The sequence below is a fragment of the Hesperophylax consimilis genome, chromosome 7 (assembly GCF_061612785.1).
Source record: "Hesperophylax consimilis isolate HC1 chromosome 7, BYU_Hcon_1.0, whole genome shotgun sequence".
Classification (NCBI taxonomy): Eukaryota; Metazoa; Arthropoda; class Insecta; order Trichoptera; family Limnephilidae; genus Hesperophylax; species Hesperophylax consimilis.
In genome coordinates, this window is record NC_142842.1 from 28,900,945 (window position 1) to 28,914,847 (window position 13,903).

At 35.6% G+C, this 13,903-nt stretch overlaps 1 protein-coding gene across 2 annotated transcripts in view; it reads left to right on the forward strand.

Moving 5' to 3' along the window:
- Positions 1 to 1,111: 1,111 nt before the first annotated feature.
- The window catches only part of mgl (low-density lipoprotein receptor-related protein megalin), a 485,387-nt gene continuing 472,595 nt past the window's right edge, over positions 1,112 to 13,903 (forward strand). Inside the window, exons 1-2 of one of the 2 annotated variants that reach the window (XM_089633402.1) lie at positions 1,112 to 1,459; positions 2,402 to 2,604. In XM_089633402.1, the coding sequence (XP_089489528.1) occupies positions 2,511 to 2,604 (94 nt within the window). In that variant the 5' untranslated portion in view covers positions 1,112 to 1,459; positions 2,402 to 2,510. The remainder of the gene's footprint in view (positions 1,460 to 2,401; positions 2,605 to 13,903) is intronic. The other variant, XM_089633403.1, reaches the window with a different exon arrangement.

Sequence of the window (13,903 nt, forward strand, 5' to 3'; positions counted from 1 at the left end):
GTCTGGCAAGGTATTATACGAGGAATTTTTCATCGTCGGGACAGTGTTTTCAGTGGTTTGTTTGTTATTCTATCATGAATAGCTCATTGACTACACAAAAACAAATTCTATTTAAAATTAGTATCTTCGCGTATAGCACCATGCTGATTGAAGTGGGGAACCTTATAAACAAATCAGCTTCAAATCAAATCAAATCAAATTGGCCGCCTAAATCATTTGACATTTTGAAAGGTCTCGATCTCTCGATGACATAGGAGCATAGATGTACCACTCACGAAACATAGAAAATCAAGTACTTTTCTCTTATAAAATCATAGACAATAGTGTAATATTGCTGATATCTCGGCTTCCAACCTACATGGATTATGTTCCAAGCCGCGCTAAGTTCCACATTCCAACCAAGCCTAACTTTTAATCAACCGATATGTGTTACAAAAAAAGGAAGATTATAAAAAATTTCTTAATGTAATACATTGAATATATAGCGATTTTTGTAGGCGCTAAAACATTCGTAATAATAAAAGCCTCCGTTAATCAGAACTGGAAAAAAACTGATATTTGGAATGGGTTTTAATTTTAAAGGCGGTTCTCGTGAAACAAAATTTAAAAAGAAATGAAACAAAATATTGGGGCGTGGCCACAATGCCCTTGTTTTCAATGGGCGATGGAAAACCAAAAAAAAAAAACAAGTGGCCACGCCCCAATGTTTTGTTCAATACATTTTGTTGTCTTAACCGAGTTATGTTTATTCTGATGTCAGTGAACCTAACTCATCAACGTCGTCCAGTATCCAGCTCATTCGTTTCCTAACTCTTCCTACTATTCAGCACTAGTGGTGCCAAGAGTGCCAAGCGAAGTAAAAAAGTGAAGCCAACCACCTGTGAGTCGTGAGCGTTGAGCGGTGAGCGAGTGAGGCTCGCGTGGTAGTTGCAGAGAACTAGCGGTGGTGTTGGAGCGAAGGCAAACCCGAGAGAGGCAGAGTAGGCAGCGCGGGCGGTAGTACGATCAGGCACTAGGCACACTAGGTACTCGAATCAAGTTATTAGCCCCCCGCCGCACTCCCCTTCCGCCGGCAAAACTTGCGAGCCCGCTCAGTCAGTGAGCGAGATTCCACTAGGCGAGTCGGTCGTGTGGAGCATCTCTACGGAGCGCTTCTAAATTAATACGAGTTATATTGTTGTCCGGGCACCTGCGGGAATTGTCGACACGTAGGCAAAACCTGAGAACCATCAATCGGACTAACAAATCATCGCATTATATTCAAACAGTTGACTTTATCGAACGTTTTACCTGTGCCGGTGTAAAAAGTGAACTAATCGGAAAGTTCGCGGTACGTAATAAAAACTTATACAGTGCTTTATATGAAGTTTTAGCCGACTTTCCTACGAGTGCAGCAGGAACCGGCTACCGTGACGGGAGTGTGCTTTATTCAAACCCGATCCCAAATAAGTGCTTCTCGGTTCGTTAATCAAATAATAAATGATTATATTTTCCATATTATTGTTTAAATTTTGTATTTTAAAAGTTTTCATTTCTGTTTTGAGCGGCTCCGGACGGCGCGGTTCATTTCGGAGTGATTTTGAACTTCCCAAGTCGGTGATAAGTTTACCGTTGTATAGACGTGCCTGCACATGAAATCAGGCGGACAACGTCATATTATAACTGTTCCCACCTTGTGACTTGTGTCACGACTGTGCCATTCGCTGATCAAACTTCTAAATTCCCCAATAAATTAGTATTATAATCAGAATACATTTTAAATTTACTATTATCTTAGGGGCATAGTATAGTCATTAGTCAGACACATTATTTTTATAATACCAAGTATTTTTGAGAACAATTTTGGCAGAAATACTTTTACGATTAAAGGATTACCACCTTAGAAACATACATTTTTTTGAAGTTGCTAAAATATGAATAAGTAGGTACTATTGTGTTACAGGCAGCATCATACTAATCACATATTGTAGAAACGTTACTTAGGCAAACTCATCCAAAGTTTGTAGGTACCTTCAATTTTACGACGGGGGATAGAAGTTAATGCGTTGAAATCTTAATTGAGTAGGTACCTGCGCGAATAATAAATGAGTACTTAACTAGACAGGATACCAACTCGGTTCAAATCACTCAGTGATTATTTTCAAATAAAGAATAATTTATGGTTGTTATAAATAATATCATAAATTTGAAATAAGTACAGTACCTAATCATTAGGATCATTACAGGGTAGGTACCTACTTATCTTTTTATCAGGTACCCACCTATTAGTTCAAATAGAACTAAAATCATTTTTGAAAATTTATGTTGATATTTAAAAAGTTTTTTGGATAGGTAGAGGTTCCTAAAGAATGATTAGGACACTACAGTATGTTCTTTTTTTATTTATTTATTTTTTCTTCAGATTGACAATTATAATAATTTGAGAAACTGAGTACAAAGTGTGTAGGGTAGTGTTTGTTGTGTTGGGGTAGTGCCTATGAGTGGGTAGTGGAGTGGACTGACAGGACGCGATGGCGGGGAGAGGGGTGTGGAGTGCAGCGGTCCTGCTGCTGACTGCGGGCTGGCTGCTAGCGCCCGCCGCACCTGACACCAGAGGCCTAACAGGTATTAACTATTTTATATATTTTGCAAATATCTACTCCATGAAACCGCGGCATCTTTGGGGAAGGGCTTCTCAGTCTAGAAGAGGCCAATCTTATGGGAGGGAGGAAACACTGATGTTTAACCGGCAAGTTATTTCTAATCTGAATTGTTGCTCAACGAAGACACTAATTGTAAAAAAATAATAGTTTGACTCACGATGATGTGTGTTTTTTTTAAATATTTACACATAACCTAACATATTATGTGGAATTAAAATGAAACCAAAATTTTCAATAATTTTTTTTTCACTGTAGCATTTATTTATCTCTTCTTTGTATCATTATCACAATATTAATGTCGACCTTTATTATCAACACTTCATCCAAACGATGAGCTCTGGCGTAATGAAATGAAATACTACTACTGAAATTAAAATTAAGACATGAAATTGTATTACTTTTCTATCTAGAATTTATAGCTGAACGTAACTGTTTTCAGCTATGCAATGTAATTTGTGTAATGTTTTAATTGTAAGTTAAATTAAAAAATGAGGAAAAAAGCTATATTTTTCGTTTTTACAATAAAAAAAAATGTTGTGAAACTTGGGCGACGCCGGGTATTTGCTGTTAGCGTTATGACTCATAGTCTGCATATACCTCCAAAACCAGATTACGCTTCGCTAATTCCTTGTTTTTCAAAATACCTCAACTCTGTAAATCAGAACATCCTGTAGATATGTTTTAAATTTTAAATTAAAGGTGTTATTAGAATGAACTAGCTGAAGTGCCCGGCGGTTCCCGGGTTTTACACAATTCTTTGAAATCTAACGTAGACAGTGACCTTCCTCTTGTTTTGAAGATCAAGTGTGCAAATTTTCATCAACCTCGGAATAAACCGCCCGTCGGCCGCCCATCCGCCACAAACAGACGATCAGCTTTATACAATAGATTATCACATCACGAAGGAATTTAATACATTGTTTTACAGACGTACAGTCTGGTTGGTACGAAAAAAATAATCATCGAGTATCGATTCGTTTTCAATCATCTTCGTCGACATTCGTATAGTATATTCGAGTAGTCTAGGGACATGAAATCGAATTCGAATTCGATTAATACCGGATATAATATTCGGTAGATCTCGCCTGGAAAATGTTTCACGAATACCCCAATCGCCAAATAACTCAGTTCAACTATTACCAGTGTTAGTTTACACATCTTACGACTTACGACTGAGATAAAACATCTGATTGTTCCGGAACGTTTGCTTTACGTATCTTGCTACATACATTATGTTGTGTGTATATTTATTTATTTATTTATTTATTTATTTATTTATTTGGAAAAGTTGACAGCAAATCTTTGATTATATAATGATACAATAATAATATTATCAATTATGCCAATTATGAACTTTCCACTGATGAATAGTTAATGGTGTTACAATGGTGTACAATGGCATAGAGATGTTCTCTTAAATTAATTTCTTGTTTAGTTAAAATAATTAAAATATTAAAATAAAGGAGGGTGGGGGGGGAGGGGGAAATATAGGATAAGGATTAAGAGGCAAAGGACGGGAATATATAGGAATTGAACTTCTAGTTTGAGTTTTGTTGATTATTGAGTTTTTGTTTTATGTCGCGTAAAGTCGAGTTAAATATGTCAATATGGTTATAATTTAAGTTAAAAAAGTGTGTGGATCTGTAGATAAATGAGTTTTGTTTGGAATTTGTCTTACAATGAGGGAGATTAAAAGTAAGCGACTGTCTGCTGTTGCGATTGGGAACATGGAATAATAGGCGTTGAAGAAGATCAGGACTATCGATTAAATTGTGTGTAATTTTGAATAACATTACCGAATCTGCTACATTTCTTCGGAAAGTTAACGTCTGTATATTGAAGAACTTTGCAGAGTCTTCATTACTGATATGAGATCGAAAAGAGCGGAAATTAAGGTACCTTAAAAATCTATTTTGAACACTTTCAATTCTATTTTTATGTATTGCATAGCCTGGGTTCCACACTTGAGATGCGTATTCAAGGATACTACGAGCGTATGAGAAATACAGTGTTTTGAAAGTAGCAATGTCTTTGAATTGTTTACAGGAACGGATTATGAAACCCAGCATAGAAGATGCGTTAGTGACTACGTGGTCAATATGTTTATTGAAATTCAGTTTACTATCAAGTATAACCCCAAGGTCCTTAATTTCTGATTTGGTAGATAAAGGTTGATGATTAATTGAGTATTCGTGTATAAATATGTTTTTGTTTCTAGTAAAGCGTACGATGAAGCATTTGGATATATTTAATTCCAGACAATGGGCATTAACATACGCGTTTAAACGTTGTAAATCCTTTTGCAGCTTGTGACAGTCTTCGATTGATTTTATAGGTGAGAAGATTTTCATGTCATCTGCATATAGGATGGTCTGCGAGTGTAAAAAGCAGTGACCAATATCATTGATATAGATATTAAATAGTAACGGTCCTAACAGGCTGCCTTGAGGAACTCCCGATGTTACAGCAACAGAGTCGGATTTAAATCCAGCAACCACTACTATTTGACTACGGTTGGAGATATAAGAAGAGAGCCAACGATAAAGATTGCCGTGAATACCAATCTTTAAAAGCTTGTTCAACAAGGTTGAGTGATCGACCTTGTCAAACGCCTTACTATAGTCGGTATAGACAGTGTCCACTTGTATTCTGTTATCCAAATTATCCTGCAGGTACTCTGTGAAGGTTAACAGATTTGTGGTTGTAGATTTACCACTAATGAAACCGTGTTGGGTCGTATTCAGGCTGGGCTTAAGAGCAGAATATAGTTGGTCATAGACTATTTTTTCAAAAATTTTGTTAAATATACAAAGTTTGGAGATTGGCCTGTAGTTTTTAACGTCTGTTTTTTTGCCATTTTTGAAAATAGGAGACACATAAGCAGATTTCCATATAACAGGGACAGTGCAATCGGTTAGGGAACGATTGAAAATTAAAGAAAGGGGTAAGGCTAGATTGTGTGCACATTGTTTGATAAAGATTGAAGGTATTTCGTCAGGACCGGCACCTTTGCGAGTATCAATTTCCTTAAGGTATTTTAAGACAATTTCTCGTGTCACCTCAATATTGCTTATATTGGATGTATGGTTCCCGACGTCAGTTGGATCAAGGGTAAGTGGATCGGAGGGTTTACTGAAAACTGAACTGAAATATTTTGAAAATAAATTTGCAATTTCCGTTCCATTATTGGCTTTCAGCTCTCCAAAATACATACATTTTGGGACACCTTGGGATGCGTTAGAAGATTTGACGTGGCTCCAGAAGTTTTTAGGGTTTGAGGAAATATTGTTTTCAATATTACTCAAGAAACGGGATTTGCTTTTCCGACATAAGTCTTTGTGCCGTTTACGAAGCAGGGAAAATGCGTCATAGTCAGCCTGGTTCTTGTGTTTTTTATATTTGCTAAAGTATTTTGATTTTTCCTTAGTTACCTTAATAAGGGCAGCACTGTACCAAGGAGGATATTTCGAGTTCCACGAAAGTTTATGAGGAATATGAAGATTTATGAGGTATTTCAAAAACGTATAGAAACCGTCAAGCGCTGGTTCTATTTGAGAGGTAGAAAAAATGGAAGCCCAGTCAGCTTGTTCAAGGGCGAAATTAATTGAATCGTAGTCTCCACGATTATATAGAAAAACTTTTCGTTTCGCATTTGTCAATGAAGGAGTTTCCTGAAATGGCACACTAATGGATAGAGCTTTATGATGTTCATCTTCGGGAACTAGCGGGTCGTCATTAGATTCGACGGAGATTAGTAGATTTGACAGAATCAGATCTAGGATATGGCCGCTTGAGTTTAGTTCACCGTTATATTGAGAGAGGTTCAGAAAATGCATACAGTCTACGAAGTAATTACTAACGTGAGTAGAGTAATTACTAGCTGCATAGTGAGCAGATGGCGTAGTTTGGATCCATGAAATTTCAGGAAGATTAAAGTCACCTAAGATAATAAAAGAATCATTGGGGTTATTTGATACTACGTCTGATAACATGTTCAGGAAATTTTCGATTAAATATTGATGTTGAGTCCCTCCGGGGATGTACACGCAACATATATGGACCAAACTGTGAGGTGTAGTATTGGTGCGAATGGTGACCCAAATGTCTTCAGCACAAGAAGTCCATTCTGGTCTGGCGACGCTGATCAGCTCCTGTTTAATAGCTATCACTACACCACCGCCAAGACGCTGACCGGTGGAAGCGTAATCGCGGTCTCTACGATATACATAGTATCGAGGATCGAAAAGTTCTTCGTCTCTGATACCTTTGGTGAGCCATGATTCTGTGAGGGCAATTAAATCGTAATCGTTTGAAAAGGTATTTTGAAGGATCGTCGTAGTCTTGGTACGAAGACCTCTACAGTTCTGGTGATATATTGCTAAAGACATGGGGAGTATTCGAATAAATATTAGTGAGTAGGCGGTAAGTTATACATATAAATGATAACTTCAATAAGTGAGTTCGGTTATAGTGGTCATGCAGTTTTACAAAGTAAGTACATCTAACACAATAATTTCTTGGTATGGGTGCATAAAATAGTTTAAAATAATAATGGTATAGAAATCTTATAATACGCATCTCTGGCTCGGCTAGTGATAATATTATTCTGATGTTGATATAATTAGATAGAGGTAGATATCCATATTTGAGGTAAGAGCGGTTAATAATACTATTCAGTTTATATTTGAGTGAAATATTTGTTGACAAATGAGTATACGGTAATTTGCTTACCACGGCGGAGAATATAATTAGTGTGTGTGAGACCGCGATTGTCCGTCGAGTAGGTCTGATTGTCGGGAGTGCAGGGGGTCGCCAACATGCGGTAAAATGTATTCCAGGTTGGTTCTTGAGAAGTGTAGACTGATTTAGAAAAGAATAAGAAAGTTTGTGGGAGAGGGTGAAATGGTAGAGGGAGGGTGAGTGTAATAGGAGTGGATAAAAGGAGGGGGGAAATGTATGGGGAGACACATGAGTGTATGAAAAATCCATTTTACGACGCGAAGAGAATGCAGATCGACTCAGGCTATTTTCTTTAGGTCCTCTTCCTTGAAAATTGGTATGGGAGGCGAAGTGGGATTTTTTCTCACAAATATCCTGGTGTTTTTTATCCACGTGAACTGGAATCCCTTCTCCTTGGCAATCCCCTTGGCCCGAAAAAGGAGGTTTTTGTTAGAACTAGTCAGATGGTCGTTGACATAGATTTTTCTATCGTCACCAGGGTAATTCAGGTCCTTCGTGCTTATTCCTTTCCTTCGTCGAATTTCGGTGATGAATTCATTTTTACGCGAGCGGGTGGTAAATTTAACAATTATTGGTTTGATTAATTTGGAATGAAGTGGGTCTTTCGCCGAGACTCTGGTGGCGAACTCAATTTCGTTAGTTTTAAAATTGTGTAAGCCAAGTTTGTTTGCCATCTCTGATAGAATGTTTGGAATGTTTTCATTGTTATCTTGAGGTATTCCTTTTATTTCGACATTTTGTAGTCTCATCCATTGCTCCCTTTTGTTGGAATCTTCTTGTATTTGTTTGATGGTCGATTTAAGGGAGGAAACTTCTTGTTCCAAAAAGTCTACTTTGCTCATTGACTGTTCGAAAGCTTGGAATCTATTGGAAAAGTCATCCAATTTTGAGTTGTTGAAGTCCACAGATTTTTTCAGTTCTGACATGTCTTCCTTGACTTGCTTATTAAGTGTTTTGAGAGAGGCAAGTTCAGACGATATTTTTTTCTATTTCTCTTTACTACATAATATCGTCCAAGTATTATGTAGTAAAGAGATTAGAGTCGAAAATAACCATAACAGTTATGTTATGTCCCAGAAGTTATTTAAATTGAAATATTGCAGACTTTATAGCGATAACGCCTTTTACCCAAGTTCTCCTTATAATTTATATTTGTAGTTTTAGTATTTTCTATTCGAAGCAAAATTAAATCACAATTCTTCATTTATTGAAATAACTGAAAATTTATCTATTTCCGACGATCTTTCTCATATCATAATTGCGGGAATTTTTTTTTAGACTAGACCAACAAATATTTAGAGTACGTTATGATCTCAAATTTATTGAAATAAATGAAAAGCAACGTATTTCCGACGTTCTTCCTCGTATGAAATCATAGAAGCGTGTATTTCTTTTTTGTAGTCAACCAACAAATAAATAATCACAACATTATTTGGGTTATGTCCTCAAGTGTCCTCAAATACCTCTAAATCGTTACTTCTAGTTTTTCGCCTATCCTCTTTATGTTATTATTACATTTTATGTAATAATAACTGAAATATTTAATTAGGTTAGGGTATAATAACGCATACAAGTTTCAATTCCAACCTTTTCGCCTAGCTTAATTATTCCTCGATAATCTGTTATTTAGATTTATTTTACAACTTTTTACCGGCTGACCATTCTTGTTTACTTCGATCAGTTAACCAGTTTTGTAAAAAAAGAGGCTAAGGTTTACAGGTGAGGCTATTAAAGCTAAAGTTGATTTTTGGCAAAAATATAGTTGTTTGCTATTGAATTTAATGTAGGTACCATGGCATGTTGGAACATGAAAGATTACAAACAATGTTCTAATAATATTTTTATATCTGTACCTACCTGCGTTCCATCATTGATTCGAGAAATCGTCATCATTTTGGAAAGCATAAGTTGTGTTTGTCAATGTTCAAGTCGAAGACAGCGACAGCATAGATTGTTTTGTCTTGCTGCCAATAGTTTTGCAAGTGAGAAGGTGTTTATTGTTGCTGAATACAATCGTTTCTGACATTATAATATATTTTACACCAGTGACGAGAGATTCAAAAGGTAAGTAAGTCCTTTTGATTCTTGAAAGTATCTCTCATTGACGTGACCTTCATAATACATAATATGATGTATGTTATTTTACACTGGTATCTCTTCTGCGTTGTTTTAAGAATTCATTATAAAATTAATTAAGTCTACATTGGGGACTAGTGTAGACTTATGAATATGGATAGTTTACTGCGATGGACAGGTCAGTTATGTCTGGAGTAGTCCGTTGTCGTCATGCTTCACGTCCGAGGAGTGTCTAGCGTCTAGCAGCAGCAGGTAGCTTTCTACCAGTAATGTAAAGTGATGGGCGCTGGTCGCGACTGGCACGGGTCGCGCGCTTCCGATTCGGTACAATCGATCACGATCATCGCTGTGTCTTTGCCTTTACCATTTCTTGTTCGCCGATCGATTCGATCCGCTTTCTATCGATAATATACACTTTTTCTTCATTGTTTAATGCTGCTTTAAACATTTCAGCTTTTTGTCGAGCGAAATTTGACCAAAATACAGCCGTGCAAAATTTGCCATTTCTATCTACCATGTTAAATGCATAAAAATTTTCCTGAACATTGCAGCTAACTTTCTTCATCGTTTGATTTCTTCACCTGGTTTCTTTTGAAATGGTTGAACTGTTGACTTTTATTTTCACTCTATTTTAATTGTTAGGAGAGAAAACTCTAAATCTTGGTCGTAGTACTAGGAATTTAACATTCGAGATTACCCAATAATTGATAATTCTGGAGATTAATGCAAAACGAAATGGAAGAATACGCCATACTTCATAGCTTACGTGAATGATAAGAGTGCTTTTGTATAGGGCAGCAGCCTTCAGGTTGAAGATGAGAGCCAACCTCGGATAAGAGACGGTATCAGAAGAAGAAGAAGGAAAAGTTTTCGTCGATGTTCTGAAACGTCATAACACAGAGTGATGAGCAAATACGAACTCAGAAAACATTCAATATTCTTCACCTTTCTTCGGCATTCCTGTGTGGCATAGCGTATCCAATTTGTATCCTGACGTGCAACATTAGCTCTTCCACTCTCCTGCGCTTGCCCACCCGTCATTCACTTATTCCCTTCAGAATATGCGATATTTCGACATTGGCTCTTGTGCATGACTCACCGTGGTATTATTTTTGCTTGTCACCCTACACTTATTCTACTGCAAATTGCGCATTTCTTTCCAGTATCAGCAAATAATCCGTGGTAGCCGGTGCTCATTTTAAATGGTCAAATATTTTTATTAATTCGTGTCTTAATTTATTTGTTTTCTGATGCTTTTGGCTTTGACCTTTCAAGGGTGTTCTAGGCAACCATTTAAAGATATTTATTTATTTTCATAGTCTCCATAAAACAGTTGTACACCAATAGCTATATTACTGAGAGAGGGAAGGCCAATTTTTATTTATTTTATACTTATAAGTATGTTTTTATGTAAAAAAGTTGAATTATTTGTATGGGAAAATAAAAAAAAAATCTATGAATAAATTTTTAGGATGTGAAAAAAAAGTTGGAATTTCAAAAAAAGTTTATTTTTATTTTTTACATATACCATAATGTAGAATCACCTCCCGAAGTTAGTGCACTTTACCCCGGACACCTGTATAAACCAATAGATGTACAAAAAATACCAACGGAAACGTGAAATCACATTATCCAAGCACCAAACTAGCAGCGTTAAAAAAATCGTTCGATGGTTTTACCTCAAGAATTTTAACTTGCAAGAATTTACATACAATTATAATTATTTACAAGTTCCTACCTACCTCCTTTCCCTTGACACGGTTTAACTATTTATAAGTTTTATGCATAGTCACTATCATTATTGTCTACGTTTGCCACATTTGTATTTTTACTTGATCCATTTACCTAATTTAAAAATAAAATGTTTTGATGAGTTGGTATTGGAAATAATTATCTTAGGACATTGAAAAAAAAAACTTTGTCACCAAAAAAATATTAAATATGTTTATCTTTTCTAGGTCAATACAACCGTTATTCGTTACAACTATTTATTACATAATTTATTTTTTGACATGACGTCATGATACACTACGAAGATGACTTGTTAGCATTCGCTTTACCTTAATTTCTTTTAAAGGCTTTTTTTATCAACCAGGAAAATAATAACTTCAAAAATGTTCAAGCGATTATCAATTATTTATTATTCATCGTTTAATACGTTTGACGTGGTCATCTTTGATTGGTCGATATCATAGACTTATATTAGTATAGTACATCAATGGTCGATATGCTTGTTTTTCAGAATATTTCTTTAGTGTTACAATATTCTCAGTATACCATTAATTTCTAACAGACTTCCCAACTTCAGAAATATTTCGGTAATTTAATGTACTAACTATCACAGAATTGTATAAAAGAAACGCCTTATATCTAATTATACTTACAAATTAAACCATATAATTTATAAAGAATAATTCATCAATAAAATCGATGTTAAGAATCCATCCCAATGTTAGTGCACTATACAATGCTAAGAACGACCACGGCTCAGCACCACTAATTGAACAAAACAAATTAAGGTAACAGAAACTCTGAAATATGAACAATTCAGAAAGAAAATTAACTCCTTGAACAATTTCAAGGAGTTAATTTATATATCATTATTATTGAATAATCATATCGTCTATATATCAAATTATCGTTCGTATTATAGCTAAGATTATCTGTGATAGTTTCACTTGATTAACTTTTTTGCTTTCTTATAAAATTATTTACAAAATAAATAAAAACCAATTTTTATTTTCTTGAAATCCAACGTTTCTAGACTTCGTTTGTCAAGCGATTTTAATGTCTATTACCTACGATATAAGGTATACCAAGAATATACACATATTTGGCTTGTAGCTTCCTCTTAATAAATATACAAATTAATATTTGCCATTTCACTCAACCAGGATATCTTTTTCTCAATAGAGTTAATAATGAACTTGAGCGTTACAGCAGTCGTTGGCAATCACGATCATTCCAATAATTACCGGTGGACTTATTTAGCAGCAATAGTAACAGGTACAGAGAACGATTATTGGGCTGATTATTATTGAATTCGTGATATGCCCGGCACTGTATCGTGATGTCACGCTTCTAGTGGGCATGGTTTCGGCTTGGAAATATAAAATAATAACGTTATAAGTGCTTATTTTTAAGCACATAATAAGCTTGAGGTGAAAGACCGGTTTAAAAACAGACGAAATTAATTTGATTATCATTTAATTGTATTTAACTTTACGCCAGTTTTGTAGGAGGATACAGCCGAACATACATGTATCTAATAAGATTTCAAGTACTGGCATATTATTTATTATTCGTAATTACAAATTAAAAAAACAAGAAGATTGTAATAATAGTGTAAGCGTTCACCCGTAGATGGCAACTAGGTTAGTCTATTAGTTTACCCAGTTTAGCTGTCGAGTATTCTAGACCGACTGTAGATAAATAAGGTGGAAACCTCACAGGTCGGGGTCCACATTATTTCAACCGCTTGCTAAATAAGATATTGGAGATCATTTATCAATCTATCACATTATAAGTCGAAATGTTTTGTTGAAGCTGGAGTTTTATTTAATAAGATGTTTGTGAGAAAACCCGTAGGTACAACAAAGACAAAGGTTTTTGTTACAACTGGGACTGAACGAATGCCATGTAGCTTTCGTCATATAATGTAACTAACTGCAATATAAGCTTAGTTACTGCGGATAGATCTTTTATAACCTTCCTTTATATTTTAATATATATGTAACTGAAGGTAATTATTTAATATACGTGATAGGATCAAATCAAAAATTATAACGGACCTCTCAGGAACAAACTATATCTAAAAACCGGTAAGCAGAGAGGATATCAATCACCTCACCTTGAATTTAACACAAACATTCCATTTTTATCCACATTTACACTCCGTGGCGGCTTGTATTAAAATGTATTGAAATTATCCGTATACGAACTGGGAACTAAAGTGGTGCCATCTCGGCGCGAAGTTGAATAAATGTATCATGTTTTCAGGTATTTCCGCCTCGCCGAAGAGTTTCGACATTGATGAGCACCGCTCATGTTTCGGAGAAATTTCAATACAATGGTCAAGATCCACCCTCTGTGCGCATAGATAATTGAAGTTCCCAGGCGAAATTTCTTGTTGAGCTTTATGGAATCCGCTCTCACCTCGTGACTTATGACACATGATACAAAAAACAATTTTTCGAGCCGGTTGAATTTAACTTAATATTGTATTTCTGTTATTTGCTTAGCACTAGCCGCCGTTGTTGATACTTGATACCTACTAACAGAAATTCTAAATAAATTGATCAAACATAATATTATATTGAAGCCATTTTCCTGTGAAGGTGCTCTCAGCATTCTCCGTGTGGCATTGTCTTCTTCCCACTTCTAATGTGAAATGCAATTATCGTGTGCCCAAGTGTGTTGGATTCCAGTAAGCGATTGTTTGAACA